Source organism: Cnephaeus nilssonii (genome assembly GCF_951640355.1).
Source record: "Cnephaeus nilssonii genome assembly, chromosome: 6".
Classification (NCBI taxonomy): Eukaryota; Metazoa; Chordata; class Mammalia; order Chiroptera; family Vespertilionidae; genus Cnephaeus; species Cnephaeus nilssonii.
The window spans coordinates 9456346-9481521 of NC_137077.1; the positions used below are offsets into that span (position 1 = coordinate 9456346).

A 25176-nucleotide genomic window follows, 5' to 3' on the forward strand; every position below is an offset into this window, starting at 1 on the left:
AGAAATAGCACCGAAGAGACCATATCTGCCTTTCTCACCAGGTGTCCCCAGCACATCATAGGGGCTCCATAGGTGTTTGTGAAATGCAGAGGATTTGTGGTCTGTCAGGTCCACCTTCCTACTAACCGGCTTGATTCTCGGGTGTCTTGCTAGTGCTGAGGTTTTAGGGATCGATAACTAATACCGCTCTCTTCCGTGTCTGAGATGAGAACAGGCAGAGACGCAGGACCAGGCAGAGAGAGGAAAAGCTGTTTCTTTTTCGTTAAAACCACTTAGAGAATGTGTCTCAACCAGGTAGACAGATGTATTTCCTCCCGCGAATGAGACCATCTTAGCAGCAGAGCAGACTAATTAGCCCCCTCCTGGGGGGAGTGTGGCAGGCCTCTCCCCAGGCAGACAGCCCCTGGAAAGACAGGGGCGGGGCCAGGCTGAGCATGCGCAGGTCCTGGCCAATCAGATATATCCACCCCTCTTCCCTGGGCAGGAGTGAGTGACAGCTGGGGTGAGAGGCCAGGTGGATTGCTGTGGGACATACACTGAGTGGCCAGGTTATTATGATCTCTGAACGCATAATAATCTGGCCACTCAGTGTATATCCTATATAATAAAAAGCTAATATGCAAATTGTCCCCTCAACCAGGAGTTCCACCAGCAGGTAGGCTGGCCAACCGCCCATGTCCCCTCCCCCTGGCCAGGCTGGCCGGATCCCACCCATGCACGAATTTATGCACCGGGCCTCTAATATCAATACACACACACACACACACACACACACACACACACACACACATTGAGTGGCCAGATTATTATGCGTTCAGAGATCATAATAATCTGGCCACTCAGTGTAGATTGATAAAAGCTTTTGTAAGCCCAGTCAGAAATTTTTCTTCAGCATCACATTTTAAAGAACAGTCCTTCCTCATATATAAAATGCGCTAGGAGCTATGTCTTCAGTATTCTTTATTTGATTGTTAAATATAACATGCAGGCAAGCATTCGTAAAAAGTCAGCATTCTTGCAAACCTCAGATGGCTCTTCAGAGAAATGACAAGAAGGGTTGTTTCGGCGTGCCGAACCCGTCAGATGTTCTTGAAGTGAAACAGTCAGATTTCCCAGGAAGCTCTTTCTCTTTGTGTCCGGACGTGGTTTGGGGATTAGAGGGATAAAGGAGCATTAGCTTTGGCAATAACATAGAAGGAGGAAGGGCCGTGTTAACAGCCTGCCCGGTGAGGGGTCGAGGCAGGACTTGAAGTCCCTGTAGGTGGACTAAGTTTATTTAGAATGGGAAATGCATGTCTAAATGCCAGACAGTGATGACTTCTGTTTGTAAAGCATTTCCCATTTTGCATCGAGCTTTCACTTCGGTTCAGTGGGTGAGGGGAAACAGCGAGCCAGCCGTTCTGCAGAGACCTCAGGAGGGCTTTCATGGGAACGGGCCGGGCTCCGGCCCTCACTGCTCAGTGTGGGCTCGGCGTGTGGCAGCCACACAAGGTTGTGCCATGCAGGCGTTCTGAGAGCCCAGGGAAGCTCCCCGGGTGGTGCATTTGGTGCAGCAGGGACGTTGACAACTCTTGTGTGGCTGCCACTGACCTCGCACGAAGGCCAAGTTCTTCCATGTGCTTACGGGACCCTCGGGGATCCGCCCATCTGTCTTCCCAGCAGCTTCTCTGCTTGGGCCTCCCCTTGCCCTCGGCGAAGTGACTTAGTCGCGTGAACGTATTTTATGTCCGCTGTGAGCGCTAGGCCCTCTGGCCTCTACACCTCACATGCCCCCCATTTTCTCGTTTCTTGGGGCCCTTGGTGCCATAGAAATTTTTTTTCACCCGGCCCACAGGCCAAATGAAATACCTAATTATTCCATTGATTAATGTCCTGACACTGTTTATGTCGTAACAATTTAGGAGCTGTTTGGAGAAAAGTAAAGGGATTTTCATTTCACTCTTTAATAGCCACAGTGATTTGTTTATGGGATATGTTGACCTGTTGGGCACCGCACAACTTCTCAAACCTTGGAATCGGACTGGGCACCGAGGCACATTGATTTCCATGTGGTGATTGCTTTTTATCTTAGCAAGTTCTGAAAATCCAGTTTTGCAAAAAATAAAATAAAAAATATATATATATATGGCCTGTAGCACTGTCTGATGATGAAACTGTGGGCTGCCTTGAGCAGGCAGGTCAGGGAGGGTCTGAGAGATGCTGAGAATCACTGCACTTCTCTGAGAATTGGAAAATATCTGGTGGTGCCCAGTGGGTTTACTGGGGTACCCGGGGGCACCTTGGCACACAGTTAGGGAACCGTGGTTCTAAGCCTTTGCCTATGCTATTTCTTCTGCTTGAACATTTCTCCTCTCAATTCTGCTTCTAGCCACTCATGCTCCAGCTCTCGGCGGGGATGTGATGACTCCTGGGAGTTTTTCCTGAACCTTCCAGTCTGGGCTTAGGAGTTGCTGTCCTAACCCTCCTACTTCAGCTCTTTGCACTGTAATTTCATCTTTACTTACCTGTCTCCCGACGGGGCTTTAGGCTGTTCCATGGGAAGGGACTGTCGTGTTGCAGATGCTTTGTCAATGTGAGAATGGAGGGGATGAGCGAATACCTGACTTACTGGCGCTTGGCCAGCATGAGCTTGTAGACGGGAGGAAATCAAAATCCCAGTTCCAAACAGGCAGGTTGACAGAGCAGGGCTCTTGTCATTTGTAGGAAGATGTCTTTTGTAAAAGCCTGACCTTGGGGACCTGCCTTGTCTCTTGTTCCCCGTGACCTCGTCTGCTCCCGGACGGCAGGCTGCCGACCTCCCGGGTCTGAGCACACGGCCTCGTGAATTATAATACAAATCACAGCGGAGGTCATTTTGGTCCTTTTGCATTTATTCATGTTGTGAGACATTGACCCATATACACGTTCCTTTGGTTCAGACATTGTAGGTATCACTTGCTTCCAGTGTGTTTGTTCTTCCCTTCAGAGAGGGATATATTACGTTGCCTGATGGCTCTGACTCCCGCCGTACGGAAAATACTGTTGTGCTGCAGTCATTCAATCTCGGGGTGATGGGGGCTTGGGGACCTGGCAGGTGTTTATCAGAGGGCGCAGGACGTGGGTTTCATGCGAGAGCAGGTGGGGAAAGGGCTCTCCAGGCCTCGGCCAGCAGATGGTGGGTGTCCAGGTGCCTGCACAGGGGACCTGTCTGATCGCAGTGTCTGCTCCCGGAACTAATGTCACATCCAAGAGCCTTCTAATGTGACTAGAGGCCTGGTGCATGAAATTCGTGCATGGGGGGTGTGTGTCCCTCAGCCCGGCCTGCACCCTCTCCAATCTGGGACCCCTTGAGGGATGTCCGACTGCCCGTTTAGGCCCGATCCAGGTAGGATCAGGCCTAAATGGGCAGTCGGACATCCCTCTCACAATCCAGGACTGCTGGTTCCCAACTGCTCACCTGCCTGCATTCCTGATTGCCCCTAACTGCTGCTGCCTGCCAGCCTGATCATCCCCTAACACCTCCCCTGCCAGCCTGATTGATGCCTAACTGCTCCCCTGCCAGCCTGTTTGCCCCTAACTGCCCTCCCCTGCAGGCCTGGTCACCCCTAACTGCCCTCCCCTGCAGGCCTGGTCCCCCCCAACTGCTCTCCCCTGCAGGCCTGGGTCCCCCCCAACTGCCCTTCCCTGCAGGCCCGGTCGCCCCCAACTTCCCTCCTCTGCCGGCCTGGTCACCCCTAACTGCCCTCCCCTGCAGGCTTGATCACCCCCAACTGCCCTCCCTTGCAGGCCTGGTCCCTCCCAACTGCCCTCCCCTGCTGGCCTGATCGCCCACAACTGCCCTCCCTTGCAGACCTGGTCCCTCCCAACTGCCCTCCCCTGCTGGCCATCTTGTGGCGGCCATCTTGTGTCCACATGGGGGCAGCCATCTTGTGTGTTGGAGTGATGGTCAATTTGCATATTACTCTTTTATTAGATAGGATGTTCTCTGGGAGGAAGGTGGGCCTTTCCTCCACTGGGTGAAATACCTCCGGTGGCTTCTCAGAGCTCTGTGGATGTTGTTTTTCTTCCGTTTTGCCTGAGCTGCATAATATTAAGATGATAAGGCTATACTCTGCCACAGATGTCTGTGATTTTAAAAAATATATGTTTTTATTGATTTCGGGAAGAGAGAGGGTGAGAGATAGAAACATCAATGACGAGAAAGAATAATTGATCAGTTGCCTCCGGCACACTCCCTACTGGGGATCGAGCCCGCAACCCAGGCATGTGTCCCGACCAGGAATCGAACTGTGACTTCCTGGCTCATAGATCGATGCTCAACCACTGAGCCTCACCGGCCGGGCCAAATGTCAGTTTTTATTACTAAATTAAAGAGCGTGGTGCATGAATGTTTGCTAGTAACAACAGCAATACTCACCCCAAGGAAGCCCTGAGTACCTTCCCTTACGAAGAACATCGTGTTCCATGCCTAGAAGGTTCCCTGCCTTACCTCGGCCTTTCCCATAGACGTTGAAAGATCCTAATTTCACAGTAGTCCTGTGAGATACACAGAACCGTGGTCCCTGTTGACGGAGGCTCGGCCGTGTGAAATGACTTGCCCAAGGTCAGCACAGCTGGTACCCCTCCCGCTGCCTCCTCTGTGATGGCTCAGTCGCTGCAACAGGAAACCCGGGCATGTGCCCGCCTCACGTCTGCAACTGTGTGGGCCTAGAAGGCCTCAGAAGCACGGCCTGAGGCTTCGGGACTGGAGGTCTGCCGCAGTGTTTCCTGTGGAAGGACAAGGTCAGCAGAGGGGTCTGCGTCGATCCATTAAGGCGCCTCTCTCGTGACCGTGCTTTATTTCAAGGGAAGATCTGCGTCCGTGCACCCTCACACACCACTGAGTACTTACACTGCTTCCAGAGTTATACACGTGATGAGCAGCAAAATAGTCCCTAGCGCCAGTGTCAGGGACTGTGAACTCGTGAGAAGGAATTCTGTCCCCCTGGCCCTGCTCCCTCTGTTCCTGGAGACGGCTGGCAGGTGCCTGTGGGGCCCTGGATCTCACCTGCCTCGTGTGGGGTGGGCACAGTGACAGTCCCTTCTCTACTTTCGTCAACTCACAGGAAAGATTAATGGTAGCCCAGTCCGGGTGGTTGAGTGTCGACCTATGAACTAGGAGGTCAAAGGTCGATTTCAGGTCAGGGCACATCCCCGAGTTTCTGGCTTGATCCCCGGTAGGGGGCGTGCAGAAGGCAGCTGATCAAGATTCTCTCTCATCATTGATGTTTCTCTCTCTCTCTCCCTCTCCCTCCCTCTCTGAACTCAATAAAAACTTAAAAAGCAAAAATGATCAATGGTAGCCCATCCACAGATGCTCTACATGGATTGTCTAGTGGTCTAGCAATGCAAAGGAGTATTCTTTCTATCAGCCATCATGCATGGCTTACGGAAAAAATGGCTTGTCCCATGTAATAAGATAAATAATGAGAACTTTGGGCAAGTCCTTCTCTCACACCTAGCGTGGGCAGCTGGCTGCCTCCTGTGCATGGTCTCGCTGATTTTCCCAGCAGCAGCACCACGAGGTAAGGGCTCAGTGGAAGATCCTTAACTCAGCTCCACGGGAGAGCACATCCACTAACCAAGCACCCCTCCCTTCCCTCTCTGGAAGTGCATGTCCATCCACTGCACGTAGCGTCTCCTGGGTGGCGGCCTGCCTTCTAGACCTGTTTGGCCTTGTTCGGCCACACAGTTAAATTGTGTGCTTAGCAAAAGTCACTTTAGTATTTTACCAAACCTGTTAGGGTAGACCTTCATCATATAATTAAATGATCTAATTATTACACAAAGCAGTGAAATATGAGTACAGGAAGAAGCATTTCTATAAAAAAAAAAAAGACTTTGATATTTTGGAACAATGACCTAAAAAAGGCCCTTTGTCATATAAACAGCTACCAAGTTCAGCGTAAGCAAGACGGCTTAAAAAATGGGTAAAAGGTAAAAATATGGAAGGGTTTCTGTTCTGATTACTTCATAAATGTCTTTTTAAGTTTCCCCCGCATTTGAAAGATACCGAAGCTGAAAGTGTTTGGCAATGCCTTTGTGGTTTAAGCAAGAAAGGTGGTGTAGGTTTTCACAATGGGCATGTTCTTATAGAAGAGGCTTTAGCTGATTGTCAAATGAATGCATATATATCGGTTATAAATAAAAATAAAGTCTCCCTAGTACCCACAATAACCCTGATGGTGTTGTGTGAGAGGAGCCCGGCTTCTCCCATTTTACAGATGTGGACACTGAGGCCCCAAAAGGACCACAGATGTCAGCAAGAATGAAGAGACCCAGAGTTAATACTTTATATTGTTTTTCAGCCTGTTGTCTGCTTCTGTCTGTAGAATGTCACGGGTATGATTTTATTTATTTATTTATTTTTTAAATATATTTTTTATTAATTTCAGAGAGGAAGGGAGAGGGAGAGATAGGAACATCACTGATGAGAGGAATCATTGATTGGCTGCCTCCTGCAGGCTCCTACTGGGGATCAAGCCCACAACCCAGGCACGTGCCCTTGACTGGCATAGAACCTGGGACCCTTCAGTCCCCAGGCCGATGCTCTATCCACTAAGCCAAACCGGCTGGGGTGCGGGTATGATTTTAGACAGCCTATGCATGTAGACAGCCTGGCAGCTTCCTCATTACAGTCGGGTTTCAGTGTCTACAGGCGACACTGGTATTTTGAAGGCCCTGGTTTTCAGCCATGCTGAGGACAGCACCCTCACTATACTCCTGGGAGGGGTGACTTTCCTGTGTGCCATCCTTACCTGTGAAAGGAGAGACACCCTAAGGAGCTCCTTCCTTCCTCCCAAGCCAAGAGAAATGTTAAGACAGAGAAGTCCTCTAGCTTCTTCAGGGCCTGGAGCATCTTCATGGACAGGGGCAAAGATCAAAACGTGTCCGGAATAAGTGAGGAGCATAGAAGCCTTTTATTCGGAGAAACCAATAGCAGTCCCATCATCCAATAAAACCACCCAGGTGTGCGCGCATGCCTGGGTGGGCCCCCCCTGGGAGTCACATTCCTTGGCGACAGGTAGCTTGGTGGAACATGTCCCTCAGATCTGGGGAGAGCAGTCTCCTCTTTGAGCTCTGGATTTTGACAAACGCCGTATTTTGGGATGTGGGTATATTTAGGCTGAATGTCTGGCTTGATTGGTGTGGGGACGCGAAGGCCTAGCAGGCAGGCTGGAGCCCAGGCCTCCCAGAATGGCTCCATCAGGAAGTGCCTCCTCCCTCCCATTGTGGCTGAAGTGGGAAGTGCGCTGTACATATGCAAATGCAGCCTGAGTTTCACTTAATAATTATCAGCTGGAGATTCTATTGATGCGCAGCTGAAGGGACTCATCCCTCATCCCTAGAGAAACCGAGTTAACCATTTCTAGGCCTCCCTAGATACTGCAGCTTCTGAACCACCTCCGAATGCTTGGCGATTGCAGACAGAGGTCTCTGATTCCCCCACTTTCCCTTCTCCCCTTCTCAGGGGCCGCCCTCCAGCAGCTGAGTCCTCCTGACCCCTGACAGTATCCTGGGTGCTTCTTTCCCTGCCCTCCCCTCCTTCCTGTGCTGCAGGCTACAGAAGGCAGGGCAGATCCACCCGTATGCAATGGAGCCAGCAATACCAGCTTCAGGCAACTGGGTGTCTAGAAGCGCATCTTAAGATCATACCGTCAGCCCGGCCGGTGTGGCTCAATGGTTGAGTGTCGCCCTATGAACCCGTTTGATTCCTGGTCAGGGCACATGCCTGAGTTGCGGGCTTGATCCCCAGGGTGGGGCGTGCAGGAGGGAGCTGATCAGTGATTCTCTCTCATCATTGTTGTTTCTATCTCTTCTTCTCCTTGCCTCTCCGAAATCAATAAAATAAAATGTAAAAGTATATTCAATAAAAAAAAAGTGAGCCTTATGTGTTTGTGCAATGGGAACAACAGTGACCCCATTTGCCCTCAGAGGGAGCAGAAGGTTTTGGAGGTAGGAGTCCAGGGCTCTCCTTCGGATGTGGGGACAGCACGAAGCCCCTGAGTCGTCATCTCTTTCCACAGTGTGGCAGGCACCTAGGAGTGCCCCGTGTTCTTGACACTGTGAGACACTTGGGAAGCAAAGGGGATGCCCCACGGCCCCTGCCTTCACCTGCAGAGTGTCTGCCATGAGCAGGTGTGGAGGGGATGGTAGGCACAGGGTGAAGTTGGATGCACAATCAGGTGCTACCACCCCCAAATCCATGTGGTAGGAGGTTGCAGGGGCCCCGGGGCCTGCCAGAGGAATGGAGGGGCACTCACCCTGAGCGGAATAGAGGAGGGTTCCTAGAAGGAATGTTCAGGGAGATAGTCATGAGTCAAAGGGAATTCAGCAGGTGACTAAGCCTGCAAAGGAAACAATACAGATGCTTAATCCTTATTCCAACTGCCAGTCATGCCACCCAGGAATTGAGTACAGGGCTTGCCCCCTGTAAGGAAATGCTGGTGGGTGAGGCTCACTGGTTCTGTGGGGTACTCTCCAGGGCCAGAAGGGGGATTTGGGAAGGCCCGGGAGATTTCCACAGGAATTCCAGGAAGTCCAGCAAGGCTGGAACCGGCATTCCTCTGGACAGAGCAGCTTCATCACCCCCCGCCCGACCCAGCCTCTGAGGCCAGTCCCACGAGTAAGGTCTCAGATGGGCCTTCGTCCTGCGAGGGGCTCTTCTCTTCGGGGCCAGAATTGGGATCTGGTCCTGGGGCCCCCGCTATCAAGGCATCTCTCGCATCCTCTTTGTGGGTCTGTGCTCCCTACACTTTATGTCGCCCGGAAAAACCCTGGCTTTGCCTCACTGTAGTCCAACTGTTAAAGCTCCTTCATTTTATTCTTCTTGCTTTCCTGATACTGTTGGAAGCACCTTATAAAAAATTGCCATCCTCCCACGAGTAGGACTTGGAAGAAAATAACCATCTGTCAAAAGTAGAGATGGTAGGTTTTGCGTAATAGGTATCAGCACAATATTTTACCCAAACATCTATCTTGCTCGTGGTAAGGTCTTATCTTTGCCAAGTGCCCATCCTGATAAAGCGTGATTGCTGTCAAGCGGCGCTCCCGATAAAATCTCTCCCCTCCCCTCTCCCTCCCAAATCACTCCTGCTAAAACTTCATTCTTCATTTCTGATTTTCCCCTGAGGAATAGTTTGGATTTGTCAGGACAGGGTGAAAAGAGGATTGATAAGGGTTTTTATTTTCTGTGTGTGTGTGTGTGTGTGTGTGTGTGTGTGTGTGTTTTCTTCATTTCAATATAGATAGTGATGGGACTTGGAATATAATTTAAGTCAGTCACACTGACAAAGGGGTTGGAGGCTGTGAAGAAGGGACAAGAAGAGAGAGAAAAGGGGGGCAGCCATTTCTAGGCAGGGGGGACGCTCAGGCAGGCTTCTGCACGTTCCCTCTTGTCTTTAATTTACAGTTGAGCTGAGGTTGATAACGCTGATTTAGGTGACGCGGCAGTTTGCAGGAAAGGGATGCTATTGGAGGCATCACCCACATTGACAAAAATACTCACTTCCTCTTCTTTGTGAAATGTGCTAGAATATTCTTTCTCGCAGCGGCTCAGGCTTCTGGTTGGCTCCTTGGCCATTGCTAACTTTAACCGATGCAAATAAACAGCCCTCCTTGCCTTGGATAACTGTGTCTTTCTACTGATCTCTCTTTCAGCTCCTTCCTTTCAGCAGCTCATCGGGTTCTCCCTGCAGCGTGCACCCTGCAGGCCATGGTTGGGTGCTCCTGCTGACGCGATATCCCTGGGGGTCAGGCGAGCAGTGGGAGGTTGGGGGAAGGTCCGTGGCCGGTCTCAAAGCCTGGACGGTAGTGGAGAAAGGGGTGTCAGCGGGCCCAGGAAATGCCATGCACATCGAGTCAGTTCTCCTTGGCACCAGATCCCCTGAAACAGCAGAGGTGGGAGGAGGGGGTTTTCCTCTGTGTTGATCCTCACTCCCATGCAGCCTGAGACCTTTGCTCAGGTTTGGCACATGTGGAGTTTCAGGTGCGGGGCGGATAAGCAGAATGATCGCTCTCATGGGCGGACATGCTGTGTGAAGGCCACTCTCCAGGCTTCTAGTCATGTTTTGCATTCAGCTTTGCTCTACGGCCCCAGGGCGTCCTCCAACCGATAAGGCCATCGTCGTCAGAGTGCTATATGGTAGCTCCCCTTCTTGGGAGAGCAAAGCACCGTGGGTCGTGTCCTTTGCGTCCAGGGAAAGGCCCATGTATGGTGTGAGGCATTCATTGTTTTCGGTTTTTTTAAAAATACACACACACACACACACACACACACACACACACACACACACATGAATCTTTGTGCAAGAATGGGCCTTCCTTCCCCTGGCTGCCGGCACCACCTTCACTCTGGCCAGAGCAGCCTTTCCGCTCCAGCCCGGAGCCGCCTTTCTGCCTTCCTACGCTGCCCAGAGGCCCGGAGCGGCTGGGGTGGTGCGGAACGCCTGCGTCGTCGCCATGGCGACGACGCAAGCATCCTGCCCCATCCTCAGCCACTCAGCACCTGCATATGCAAGTTAACCCACCATCTTTGTTGGGTTAATTTGCATACTCCTGATTGGTGGGCATTGCGAAGGTACAGTCAATTAGCATGTTACTCTTTTATTAGGTAGATATATATATGTGTGTGTGTGTGTGTGTGTGTGTATAAATATATACATACATACACACACACACACACACACACATATATTGATTTCAGAGAGGAAGGGAGAGGTAGAGAGAGATAGAAACATAAATGATGAGAGAGAATCATGGATCAGCTGTCTCTTGCATGCCCCCCAGTGGAGATCGAGCCCACAACCCAGGCATGTGCCCTTGACCGGAATTGAACCTGGGACCCTTCAGTCCGTGGGCTGATGATGCTCTATCCACTGAGCCAAACTAGCCAGAACTTGGGTCCTTTTTATGAGTCCCTTCCTCCCTTCCATGGGCCAGCATTTCATTCTGATATTCCACCCCTGAAATAAGACGGTGTAGACCAAGCATGTCAAACTTGCGGTTGGCAGTCCGCATGCCTTGTTTAGGCACACGGCCTGCTGGACACGAGTTTGACATGCTTGGTCTACACGCACTTGGAGAGGGTAAAGGAGCAGAATGGATAATACTCCCCATTAGAAAACAGTCACCAAAATCCCTTTTGGTCAGTGAATATGGTAACCAAAATGACAATTTGTGGTTTATTGATTCACATATTTAGAATAGGATAGTTTTCAATACCTTCTGTGTAACAAATGTAAAATAAAACCTTAAAACCTTGCTAAACAATCATCTCATGTGGCTCTCTTGATTTGAATAAGATTTTTAGTTTTAAAAAAATCAGACCTTATTAAAATTTTTTACTGAAAAATATGATTCTCCCTAGCACATATGATTTGCTACTTTGGGCCATATTAGTGGGATTTTATAAGGGCTATGAATATTTTATACAAAATAACACAGTTATTGCTAACATTAAAAAAACTGATCAGTGGAAACATACTTATAAAATCTTCCATCTTGAGTGCTGCCAGAGAGACAATTAAGGAGAAATTCTGGAATATTTCTGTGTCTGATTCTACTGTCAAGGGCCATGTTGAGGGCCTGGGTGAGCATGCCCAGTTCATGCTTTGCAAAGGATAAAATCATCGCTCTTGTTTCGCTTTTAGTTTTGATGACTCTATTAACCCTTTGCACTCGCTTGCTTTTTTCTCGATTCCTTTATTCTACTCAGGATTTAATTTTTTAAATACCCCAGATTTTACAAAGCGCGGCAGTAGAATAAAAAACTGGAGTTTCTTTTCATACAAACTTATTTATTTGGATTTTTTTATATTTCAAATTATTGATACATTCAATACGATTCGACATACGAGCTGCTACCGATGCTAACCGTGTCGAGTCACACTCGACATCCGAGTGCAAAAGGTTAATTAAGGGTATTGGATCCAACTGTTGCATCTACACTAATAAGAGAGAAAGATGCAAATTGATCGTACCTTCGCGACACCCACAAGCCAATCAGGAGTGAGTGTGCAAATCAACCCAACAAAGATGGCGTGTTAATTTGCATATGCAGGCACTGAGTGGCCAGGGGCGGGGCGGGATGCACTAGTCGCTCCTAGCCTCTGGGCAGCATGGGAAGGTGGAAAGGCGGCTCTGGGCTGGAGTGAAGGCGGTGCCGGCAGCCAGGGGAAGGAAGGCCCATTCTTGCACAAATCTTTGTGCATCGGGCCTTTAGTATGTATAGAATACGGTGCAAGATGCTGTGCCAGGGAAATGCTGCCTTCTCAAGCTCAGCCAGCGGGGACCAATGCGAGAGCGGGTGGCCATGCAAAAAGTGATGGGAGTTAAGGAGCTAAAGGGGCAGAGGGTGGTCAAACATGATTGGGATGTGAATGGATTGTGCTCTCACACACTGGTTGATTCTCCAGATTTGGAGGGAATAAGCACTCACATTTTTTGGGATGCATTGTGTTGTTACGCACCCATAATTTACTAAACGGCCTAGTGATCTAAGATAAGAATTCGGCTCCACTGTCCAGTTGTTCAATTATATAAAAATAATAGAGCACTGCCTGGCCGGTGTGGCTCAGTGGTTGAGCATCGACCCTTGAACCAGGAGGTTGTGGTTCAATTCCTGGTCAGGGCACATGCCTAGGTTGTGGGCTCGACCCCCAGTGTGGGTCGTGCAGGAGGCAACTGATCAGTGATCCTCTCTAATCATTGATGTTTCTATCTCTCTCTCCCTCTCCCTTCCTCTCTCTGAAATCAATAAAAGCATCTTTAAAAAATAAAGCACTATATACATTATCTTCTGCTGAGTTTGGTGATGATGTGGATGCTACTAACCAAAGTCCTTCTGCCCATGCTTAGACTTCTTGGATATCTATCCAACAGAAATAGGAAAGATTCAGTTACTGTATTGTGAAAACAGTAGTTCAAAGACCGACTGTCCAACTTTCAGAACTCAGGATATTTGGCAAAAATAATAATAACAATTTGAAGCTTTGCAATCATTGAGTCTCGCGTTTCAAGGGGCAAAACACTGACATCATTGCTCATCAGGGTACATTTCAGCACTTACAGCCCAAACCCAGCTAGAGACACAGCACACTGGCACTAAGAACGTCTTCACCTGCTTGACTTAATGAAGCTCTTTAAGACAAGGCTCTGGAAAACAATTTAGTGGAGGAAAAAGTCAAGTCACATTTCGCTTGTTAGGAGGAAGCAAACCTCGGTGTCCTCCCCGGTCTGTGGTTGCAGATTCTCTCTCGGAGCTTGTGAGGAACCACCCCTCTTCTTACTGTTGTTCCGTCTTCGCCAGAAGATCTCCGAGGCCTTTTCTGGAACGCAGGGTTGCTTCGGGTGCCAAAGACAGCTTCCAGAAAATCCCGTTGGAGGATTTTGGGAGGAAGCATTCCCTGGTTTCCCCCACAGTGAGCAGCCCTTGTGTGGCATCCCTGTCGCTTCCTCCCAGCAAGGCTGGCTCCAGCTTCTGGGACGTAGGACAATGGCTCCGCCTGGACCCTGGGCACAGCATGACTTCCCCTCTTTGAGGCCTGGCGTTTATTATTCTGTGTGTCTTCATTGGTGATGAATGTACAGAGTTTGAGAGCAAAGTTTGGTTCAAGCCATGTGGAGTCGAAGAAGGGTCCATAGAAATGGACACAGGATGTTGAGAGCATTTCCCCTCCAGTATCCCTGGAATTGTAGCTGCCTGGGACTTGCATAATTATCCTTTGTTTGTGGCTAATTATCAAAGAACTAGAGGAGCAGTGCACGGTGGGGTCCCTCGGCCTGGCCTGCGGGGATCGGGCCGAAACCTGTTCTCCAACATCTCCCAAAGGGTCCGGATTGGGAGAGGGCGGTTCTTGGGTGACGCACCCTGAAATTGGGCTCCCTCCTCTCTGGTCCGGGTGCGTCACCTGAGAGCCGCAGCTGCCAGGTCACCACAACTGGACAGCTCCTGCATTGAGCGTCTGCCCCCTGGTGGTCAGTGTGCGTTATAGCTATCGGTCGGAGCTTCTGCCCTCTGGTGGTCATTGTGTGTCAGAGCTACCGGCCAGCTGGTCGCTTAGGCTTTTATATATATACTAGGGGCCCAGTGCACAAATTCGTGCACCTTGAAAGGAACTGTGGACCCTGAGGCTGTGGTAGGCACAGGGGCAGGTCTTGGCCCATCCTTTGCGCCCCTGCCTTGCCCCTCCTGCCGCAGCCCCTGGTCCCGTCTGCCAGCAGCCCGGCTCCCACACACCGACAGCACTAGCCCCACTAGCACCCACTGACAGCATGGAGCAATTGGGGCCAGCTCCAGCCGTGGGTTCAAGCGGCGGCTGCTTCCCCGATTACCCCTTAGGAGCAGGGGGAGGTGTAGAAGCCCTCAGGGGCGATCGGGGCCTGCAGCCGCTGCTCACACCGCTGATGGTGCAGAGTGATCGGGACCGGTGCCGGGCACCAGCAGCAGGTGCAAGCGGTGGCTCCGGCACCGACTGCAGGTGCCAGCGGGGCCAGCGCTGGCAGCGGGTGCGAGCAGGTCTGGCACCAGCAACAGGTGCGAGTGCTAGGCGGGACCATGGCACACGGGAGCAAAGAATTTTCAGTAACCACCAGAGGCTCGCCCCGATGACAGCGACGGCACCCTGCCTTGGTCTGGCACCCCCCCCCTCACCTGCTCCACCATCCTATTGCAGCCAACGCCCGCCATGTTCCGCACACACACCCCTGGTGGGCAGTGCACATCATAGCAACCAGTTGTTCGGTTGTTCCACCATTCGGGCTACTTGCACATTAGCCTTTTATTATATAGGATAGATAATCAAAGAATTGAAATGTGCTTCCCATGAACATGTCAAATGTGGGGCTTTCTGGAGAGGAGCAGGGGAGGCGACGAGGCCCCCGTGGGAAACCTGCCTGACTTCCCTATCGCCTTGGGTGAACTCTGACCCACCTAAGGCTGAAGGCAGGATGGTGTCAGAGGAAGGCCTGGCTTGCTGGCTACTCCTCCCACAGACCACTCAGAACAGCGTGGTGTTCAGAAAATATACCATCTTATCATCATCAGCTCATCTCACCTGTGATACCACGACCCGCACTGGGAAGGAGTTGGAGGAATTACTTTATACTGAGTGACTCCCAGGGACAGGGCTCGGTGCTTGCATTTTGCGATCTTACTTAAGCCTTCCTTCCTCCTTGCAAGGTTAGCATTTCTGCTCCCATTTCACAGAAGGGAACACTAGGGAACACTGACACTGGGAGCATTTAAGTAACCCCTCCAAAGAACCCACTCACAGTTCCCGTTTGTCGTTCATTTTGCGGGCTCCCAGAGATTCTTGGGTTCCTGCCCAAAACGTTCCCCAAGACCTTGTGCCCGAGCGCACCTGTACCTCTCACTCACCTCGGATCTAATCAGGCTGCACCACTGTGGGAACACGGCTTACGCTTTTAGGGTCTCAGTGTCCTCATCCGTAATGGGGTCACCAATTGCCAACTGCCTGGGCCGTGATGACCTAAGACATCCTCAGCATGAACTGCCAGGCGGGGCGCAGACACACAGCCGGCGCCACGCTGCCCACTGCCAGGCCCGATGCCCCTCTGCCACCCCTGCCCCAAGGGTGGATGTCGGCTGAGAAAACACAATTGCTGTTGGCTGCTTATTCTTTTTCCTTCTCGGTGGAACTGATTTGATTTGAGCAAACAGGGAGACCGGTTTCAAAAGCCTGGGTCACCGCTCGTAATTGGCCAGCTCAGCGACAGTGCCACCCTCATTGACCTGTGGCTTCACGTCCCCACACATGCGCCCTGGCCTTTGATTTGTAGTCCCGGGCAGTGTCATCCCGAGCGTCCTATTTGCCGCCTGGATGGGAGAGGAGCGGGCGCTCAGGAGTTTAACCCCGAGGTGATTAAGAGGGAAAAAGAGAGCCGTGTTTGTGCAGGCCCAGAGGGACATCAAAGGGCCCTGGGCACAGGGGATGCCGAAGGCTGCATGAGGAACTGCAGGGTGTGCTTGCCTCTTCCTTTGATCCTCAAGTTTTGTGAGTCTCACCGACTTCCTGGGACAGTTTGGAAGCTCAGTGGGGCCTGGAGAGGAAGAAGAAAAACTCGAAGGATGAAAAAAGAGGAGTGTTTTTCTGGCAGGCGGCTGAGAGAGGGTAATTGCTGGAGACGCGATGGTTGCTGGGAAGTCTCTGAGGCAGCCGGGGTGTAGCTGCGTCCAGGATTTCAGGGGCGTGGGCACAGGAGCGACACCTTTCCCTGTGTCTTATGTTGCTGGGGCTCCTGGGTGGTAGGCATGCGTTGAGCCTACTGTGCACAGGGTGGTTTGCTAAGCATCTTTGGGAGATGGGGTTTTACATTAATAATGTGTGTGTGTTTTAATTGATTTTTTTTTTTTTTTTTTAGAGATAGAGGTAGGGAGAGGGAGAGGAAGATAGAAACATCAACATCCATGAGAGAGAAACAGTGATTGGCTGCCTCCTGCAAGCCCCTCTTGGGGATCGAGCCCACAACCTGAGCATGGGCCCTGACTGGGAATCGAGCTGGTGACCTCTTGGTTCATGGGTCAGTGCTCAGCCACGCAGCCACACCGGCCGGGCATAATGTTACTTTTCATTCGTGGCTCTCTAACCTATTATGAAACGGCACTTGGTGGAAAGTGTACAGGCTCGGGCATCCGGAAGACCTGGTTACGCATTCTGACAGCGCTGCGCCCTGGTTGTGTGGCTTGGAAAACGCTACTTATCTTCTCTGTGTATGATTGTTCAATGGAGTGTTGCTGGCACTCCGTGGAATGGTAACGGCTTTTCTGGGGAAACTTTGAGATTGATTACAGTCCTACTTTCTTCTTCCTCGTTGACCTTAATTATTTTACTCTTGGCACGGACACATGCATCCAGCCTTCCAGCACTTATTGGATATTATGATAATGTTACCACAAAGATAAGTAGTATAGTAAGGCCTGGTCTTTGTCCTTAGTGATTTCCTAATCTTGACAGAAGATGTTTGATAAAATAATTTACCAAATACAATATGACAGGTACATTTTTATAGTGCCTATGTACAAAACACTTTTGGGACCTGTTGAAGGATATTTTGCCTGCAATTAGAAAGTTTCCCCTGGGAAGTGATGCTTCTGAAATAGGGTTTTGAAGGATGCATAGGAGTTCACCCAGGAAGAACTAAGTCAACTTAATCATTATTAATATTTCTTCTCCCCCCCCTTCCTTTTTTGCCTACTTCCACATCCTCCTACTCCTCACCTCCCTTTTTCTTCCCCTTCTCTTCCTTCTCCATTCTTCCTCCTCCTTCATATTTATAAGGCTTTATTGATAACAAGAGTGTCTAGCTAGTAACGTGCCAAGTAGGGAAAAGAAGACAGTGCATTTAATTAGGAAAAATTATATTATGATTGTCTTCTCTAAACAGCATGTTAGTTTTTATCACCGTAATAAGTCATTCTGTTCTCAACTTTGTTCCCAGCTCCGTCTGGATGCATTTATTTGTAACCCACTTTCCATCTGTTTTCTCTTGTAAATGGGATTGTGAGAAGAACTTCGCGATGTAGTAATGCATGTCTGGGGTACGTGGAGGGGCTGGGGTGTGTTTCACTCTGGGTTAACTCTTCCCTGGTCTTTCTGCACCCACAGATGGGAAGCCCGTGTCGCTGTCTCCGCTGGAGTCCCAGCCGCACAGTCCCCGGTACTCCGCCCCCAGCCAGCGGGAGCGCGAGAGCCTGGAGGTGCGGGTGCGTGAGGTGGAGGAGGAGAACCGAGCCCTCCGCAGGCAGCTCAGCCTGGCCCAGGGCAGGGCCCCGGCCCATCGCCGTGGCAACCACTCCAAGACCTACTCCATGGAAGAGGGTACTGGGGACAGCGAGAACCTTCGAGCTGGCATCGTGGCGGGCAACAGCTCCGAGTGTGGGCAGCAGCCAGTCGTGGAGAAGTGTGAGGTAAAGAGCACCTAGAACCCTCCAAGGCCCAACTGCCCCCCCCCCCCTTGCAAATGCTGGCCTAGAAGCACCGCCAGATGCCTGGACAGGGCTGGCGCTCTTGACTCAGACCTGAGTGTGAATCCGACTGGCCACTAACTCTGCTGTTGGTCTGACAAACCGTTAGCCTCTGAGCCTCAGTTTTGCCATCTGAAAAATGGGGATAAGAAAGCCTACAGCCCTCGCTGGTTTGGCTCAGTGGATAGAGCATCGGCCTGTGGACTGAAGGGTCCTGGGTTCGATTCCGGACAAGGCCACATGCCCGGGTTGCTGGCTCAATCCCCAGTAGGGGGCATGCAAAAGGCAGCCAATCAGTGAGTCTCATCATTGATGTTTCTCTCTCTCTCACTGCCTTCCTGAAATCAATAAAAATATATTTAAAAAGAAAAAAAGAAAGCCTACACTACAAAGATATCAAAAGGCACAAACTGATGGAAGCCAGCTCTCCTTTCTTCACAGTTTATTTGGACCTGCTCAAGGTTTATACACCTGGTTGTCATCTGGGGGCCCCCTGTTCTTAGACCAGTGGTTGCCAACCTTTTGGACCTCTTGGACCACTAGTGGTCCGCAGACCACCAGTTGGCAACCGCTGACTTAGACTACAGTGTGAGTGGTGTACCCGGGGTGGTGGCCCTGTTAGGCAGCTCCCTCGGGTCTCATTCTCACTTTAGGAATAGCTTCTACAATTCAGAACCAGAGACTTATTGTTCATCTAAGGCAGTGGTTGGAACTTTCATAGCTTCATATCACTTTCCCCCTTTTAGGGTCTGCTTTATTTCTTAGTACCTTTCTAGACATTCGGGAAACTTACCCTCATCCTATCACCTCTCACCCCGCTCATTCATACAACCATGCTTATTGTGTGTACTGAATACACACACACGCTTTCACTCTCATTCACTCATTTCCTGCTGCTTCTAGTTCCCATGCACAGGAATTAGAGCTTCCCTGTGAAGAGCAAGACCTTTGGAGACACACAGAAGCCCGAGTTCATTTCCCAGCTCTGCTGGTTTCTGCTGAGAGTACTTGAGCAAGTTACCTAACCTCTCTGGACTTCAGAAGTCTCATCAATAAATCTGAAAAATAACGCCTGCCTGTGCTATATAGAAGTAGAGAAATTTCTATGAAATAGCAAAATGACAAAAATAGAGGCAAATCAAATTTAAGTCATATTTTTAATTTAAATTCTTTATTGTTTAAAGTACTGCGTATGTCTCCAGATGCAGAGTCGTTGTTCCTTGAGAGTAGGTCCCAAAAATATGAGTATTAAAAGAATCTATTCGGGTGATTCTGAGATAGTGGACACTGTTTAGAAATCACTGCTTGAAAGCACAGATGCATGATGTGATCCTCTGTACCCCTGTGCTCTCTGCAAGGTGATGTAGAAATACAGGAATTGGACCTTGAGGTTGCTGATGGTTACGATAACGTATTTTGTAGTTTTTTGACTTGTGCCTGAGAATTAGATTGTATTTGTTCTCCTCTTTCTTTGCGTTAATTAGTAATGTTACTTCTTACACACTTAAAAAGTGATTTTTGGCAGAATTTGTCTGTGATGAGCCCCTGGTCCTGTTCAGATCTTCCATAGATGAATCTGAAAGTCTTGATCTCCTGGCATGTTATTCCAAAGTAATCTCCTCTGGGTACACATTTACCTTGAGATGCTGGCTTCCTACCCATCAGCAGTCCACTTCCTCTGTCTCCATGGCTTCGGGTCTATAAATTTTAGTGAAAAAGCCATAGAAGCAAACAAGAATGTCAGTCAATGGAGTCAAAATAGAAGCCACCCTTCATCTAACACGTGGTGGTTACAAGTGCCGAAGCTAGTCTTTTTTTTTTTTAAATATATTTTTATTGATTTCAGAGAGGAAAGAAGAGGGAGAGAGAGATAGAAACATCAATGATGAGAAAGAATCTTTGATTGGCTGCCTCCTGCACACCCTCTACTGGGGATTGAGCCCGCAACCCAGGCATGTGCCCTTGACTGGAATCGAACCTGGGACCCTTCAGTCCGCAGGCTGACACTCTATCCACTGAGCCAAATCAGCTAGGGCTGAAGCTAGTCTTGACACGCTGTCAGATGCAGGCCCCTATAACCAAGGATGTCACCCTCATCTCCTATTGGTCTGAAACTTCTCTAGAGAATGACAAGTATTTCTGAAAACGCCTCTGTAATGGCTGTCAGCTGAGAGTATCTGATGATAGAAACGGGGCCCTCACCAGTCCTGTGCCTCTGATCATTTCCTAGTGTGTGGTTTGCAGCTAGCTGCCCATGTGATCCCTGCATTTCTGCTGTCAGGGAAGGGCTGCCCCAGCGAGGGGCTGGCTCTTTGTGCCTTGAGACTTGGAGCAGAATGATTCTCTTTGATCCTCACGTGTGCCTAAGTGTGTACAGATATGTATATTTTTCTTGCATTTCTGGTCTACTTTGAGCGTCAGCTATGGAGCAGCAGAACCATCACTGGACCCGGAGTCAGAGTTCCTGACCAGGAATCTTTGCTTTGCCACTCACTAGTCATGTGACTTTGAACAATCCGGATGCTCTGTAGTGTCTGCTTCATCCCTATAAAATGAGAATATGTTTCCCAATGTAATTGTGGTAGCAGGTGGGAAACTAACTCTGTATGAGTGTCATGTATATACTTACTAGAGGCCCGGTGCGCGACATTCATGCACTGGGGGTGAAGGGGGCGTTCCTCAGCCCAGCCTGCACCCTTTAGCAGTCCGGGAGCCCTCAGGGGAATGTCCGACTGATGGACTGATGGACGGAGCGGGCCCAAGCTGTAGTCGGACAACCTTAGTGCTGCTGCAGAGACGGGAGAGGCTCCCGCCACCACCACTGCACTGGCTAGTCATCAGCCCAGCTTGTGGCTGAGCAGCACTCCCCCTGTGGGAGTGCACTGACCACCAGGGGGCAGCTCCTGCATTGAGCATCTGCCCCCTGGTGGTCAGTGCACGTCATAGCAACCGGTCGTTCTGCTGTTTAGTCGATTTGCGCATTACCCTTTTATTATATAGGATGGCAGATATTGATATTCCAGTTTCCTAGCAAATCCCCTAAAATGTAGTGGCTTCAAACACCTGTGGTTTTATTACCTCTTGTAGTTTGTGTGGGTCCAGGGCTTGGGAATTGCTTAGCTGGTTGGGGGCCCTTATATCTAAGTTGTTATTTTGTGGCTGGAGCTGGAGTAGTGCAGTGGGGGCTGGCTGGCTGGCCTGGCATCACTGCTTTTTCCTGTTGGAGACCCTGGCCTCTCCCTGTGGTCTTTCTGCAGGGGCTAGTTGGGCTTCCTTCCAACATGGCAGCTACAGGGTAGTCGGCTGCTTTCCTGGCGGCTGAAGTACAAGCACTCCAGTGAGCAAGCCAGAGCGAAGCACTTTATGACCTGGCTCAGGAGTCACCTGGTGTCCGCTCTGCTGGTAGTGTTGAAACATGCACAGACGCCCACCCAGTTCCAAGGGGGTGGAAACACACACCTGTCTCTCAATGGGAGGGATGTCTACACATATATGGATATACTTTCAGCAGCAAACATTGGCATTGTCGTTATGGAAAGTCAGGAGAATGGTACTGCCGATGTTCTTTAAGGAAGGATCTCTCTTTCCTGTTCTCTATGCTTTGAACTTGATTTCTTGGCAGCAGTGTACTAGTGATACAAGCGAACGTTTACCAGGCACTGCTAAATGTTACCAGACACTACACTTGCATAACATATCTCATGTCATCCCCACAACATACTCTCTAACTTTTAAAGATTAGAAAGCTAAAGGTGAACTAATTATTTCAAATTCACACTGCCAGGAGGAGGTGGAGCTGGCATTAAAGCTAAGCTGTTTGCTTCCAGAATCTGTGCTGTGACCCACAGTATTAAATGCTCTGTGCCTGATCGCTCCTGGGACCCACCCTGTCCTCAGCCTCAGAGCCTCAGTCCTTGTTCTGTGCCTGGCAGGTGCCTCGCCTCAGAAGGCTTCAGGGTGACCAGTTAACAATGTGGGGGTCCGCTTTCACATTGGGGGCCGTAGCAGCCTGGCAACCTGGGGGTTCCCCTTTCTCAGTGGGTCTAAGCCAGGATGTGTCTGTTCCTTTAAAAGAAGGTGGGTTATTTTAAATTGCCTTTCAGATTGCAGATGCATTTGTTAGCTACCATTTTGCTATAGGCATTGCGTTTATAACACTTGCCACCTCTCAGCTGAGTTTACTGGGCCCCTGACCAACCCACAGTATTTTGAGCTGTTTGATCTAGTTCCTTGTTTTTACTCCATCTTCCAGGGTTTTTATTTAATACTAGAAGCCCGATGCATGAAGATTCATGCAAGAGTGGGCCTTCCTTTCCCTGGCTGCCAGCACCGCCTTTCTGCTCCAGCCCCAGAGCTGCCTCTTTCCCTCCGGCCCCGGAACCTCCTCTTTCCGCTCCGGCCCCACCTTCCCACACTGCCCAGAGGCCCTGAACGTCTGGGGCGGTGCGGAATGCGACACTCATACAGTCCAGCCCTGCCCCACCCCTGGCCGCTTGGCACCTGTGTATGCAAATTAACCTATCATCTTTGTTGGGTTAATCTGCATACTCACTCCTGATTGGCTGGTGGGTGTGGCAAAAGTATGGTCAATTTGCATATTTCTCTTTTATTAGTGTAGATCCCAGCAGTAGAGAGGGGTGTGCCTGCAATCTTCCCATGTACCACGTGACTATGGGAAGACACTGGCACAGCCTGTGGACTCACATTTTATTAGCTTCATGCGTCGCCTTTGGGGCTCCTTCGAGGATGTAGATCCACTAAAATATCTTCCCTAAATGTCAGGCCCTGACATGAGGGAATGTTGTAGATGGAAGAGCCCCGTCAGATTTCTTAGGCAGCGATTTTTAGGGAGTCCTGGCTCCCGTCACATCTGAGGTGCCTTCCCTGAGTCTAATAGTTATTTATTGCTTCATAGCATGTTATCCCCAACATCTAACGGCTTAAACAGTAAGCATTTATTATCTCATGCAGCTTCTGAAGATGAGCAATCTGGGAGCAGTGTACAGGGTTGGGACTCTAGCTCTCACACGAGGTGGCAGTGAGATGACCGGCCGGGGCTGCGGCCATCTGTGGGCATGCTTGGGGCTGGAGGCTGCGCGCCCAGGATAGCACACTGGCCTGGCTGGGGCCGTAGTTCCGTGGGACTCCTCGAGCGTCCTCCACTGCACTGCTTGAGTGTTCTCTCCACCTGGCAGCTAGCTTCCCGGTAAGTGATTCCGCGGAGCAAGGCAGGAACCACAGTCTCTTGGATGCCCTAGCCTTGGACCTTATGTACCGTGGCTCCTGCCAAGTTCTGCTGGCCCCGCACATCAGCCCCGAGAGTGCAGGAGCGTTCCCACCGGCCGTGACTACCAGCTGGCCAGGAGCTGTGAGGACAACCTGGGAGGCTGCCTAGCACACGATGGCCGTAGCAAGGGGCCCGTCTCCAGCAGCCTCCTGTCTGAGCCTCCGGAACAGGCCTGCCTCGATCTGCTCCAGATAGTGCATTCTCTTACAAAATTAATTTTTGAGGATGTACCGACAACAAAAACAGAGAAGCCGAAACTGCAGTGGAGAACAAGAAGAGTGCTGTCCTCGTTTTCCCTCGTTGTCATCGTGGCCCAGATGATGAGTGAGTCGGTGGCTCATCTCCTCATTCCGCGCCTCCTGCCCCCTCGTATGTGAAGGGGGTAAAGGCAGCACCCGCATGGGACAGAGCAGAGGGAACTGGGCAAATCTGAACGCCCTCCTTTCAACAGCGGGGGAGAGACTGTCCCAGGTCTTCCTTGAAGGGGGTGGGAGTGAGGGCGGAAGGGAGAAACTGAGGCCTGACTTTTGAGAACATTTAAGGCTCCAGGCCTTGAAGCTAGAGCCTTCTCATACTATAAACTCGTTGATAATAACAATTAATAATAATGGCGGCTGGTACATATCTACTACTTACAGGGTGCCTGGCTCTAAGCCCTCTACATGAATCATCTCTCTCTGTCCAGCAGCCCTGGACGTTGACATATTATTACCCCTTGTTTATAGGTGAGGAAGCTGAGGTTCCACCAGGTGGTATTACATCTTCCAAGAGAAGGAGGAGTTTGGCAGGGGAGGTGACGCACCAGGGCATCCTCCCCTGAGGGCACGTTACAGAAATAAGGAGGCTTAGCTGGCCCTCCAGCTGGCTCAGAGCAGGGGCGCCATGGGAGGCGGGGCGGGCTGTGGGTGGTAACGATCCCAACCATATCTGCTTTCATGCACTGTGGGTTAGTGTTCAACACTGCACTTTACATATGTTAGCTCAGCTCAGGGGAGCATTTTCACCATCCTCATTTTATCCACGGGAAGGGTTAGACTTGTCGAGGCCACATAGCTAAAAAGCAAAGGCCCACGTTGGGAATCTTTTTTGGTGTTTTTTTTTTTTTTTTAATATATTTTATTGATTTTTTACAGAGAGGAAGGGAGAGGGATAGAGAGCTAGAAACATCGATGAGAGAGAAACATCGACCAGCTGCCTCCTGCACACCCCCTACCGGGGATGTGCCCGCAACCAATGTACATGCCCTTGACCAGAATTGAACCTGGGGCCTTTCAGTCCACAGACCAACGCTCTATCCACTGAGCCAAACCGGTTTCGGCCTTTTCTGGTTTTTGATTGTGGAACAGTGAAACCCTGTAACATGACGTTTACCCTCTTAATCATTTTTAAGTGCACGGCTCAAGCCGTGCCGAGTGTGTGCATGTTGTTGTAGGACAGACCTTCAGAACTTGTTCATCTTGCAGAACAGAAAGTCTGCGCCCATTAAACAACTCCTTCCCTCTCCCCAGGCCCCCGCACCCACCATCGGCTCTCGGTCTGTGAATTCGTGTACTTTAGGGACCTCGTATACGTGGGAGGGATCATTCAGCATTTGTCCTTTTGTGACTGGCTCATTTTACTTCGTGTAATGTCCTCCATGTTCATACATGCTGTAGCATGTAGGATTTTCTTCCTTTATTAAGGAAGAATATTATTCCAGTGTGTGTGTGTGTGTGTGTGTATACACCACATTTTGTTTATTTCTCCATCTGACAATGGACACTTGGTTCGCTTCCACCTCTTAGCCATCATGAATAGTGCTGCTATGAACCTGGGTGTGCAAATATCTATTTGAGATCCTGCTTTCAGTTCTTTTGTATATATTTTTATTGATTTCAGAGAGGAA

General features: G+C 50.2%; 1 protein-coding gene across 3 annotated transcripts in view; it reads left to right on the plus strand.

The window, feature by feature from the left end:
* Window positions 1-25176, plus strand: part of LARGE1 (LARGE xylosyl- and glucuronyltransferase 1) — a 429267-nt gene that overhangs the window by 178334 nt on the left and 225757 nt on the right. For all 3 annotated transcript variants that reach the window (XM_079775304.1, XM_079775306.1, XM_079775305.1), the window contains one exon: window positions 17646-17947. In XM_079775304.1, coding sequence (XP_079631430.1) covers window positions 17646-17947 — 302 coding nt within the window. The remainder of the gene's footprint in view (window positions 1-17645; window positions 17948-25176) is intronic.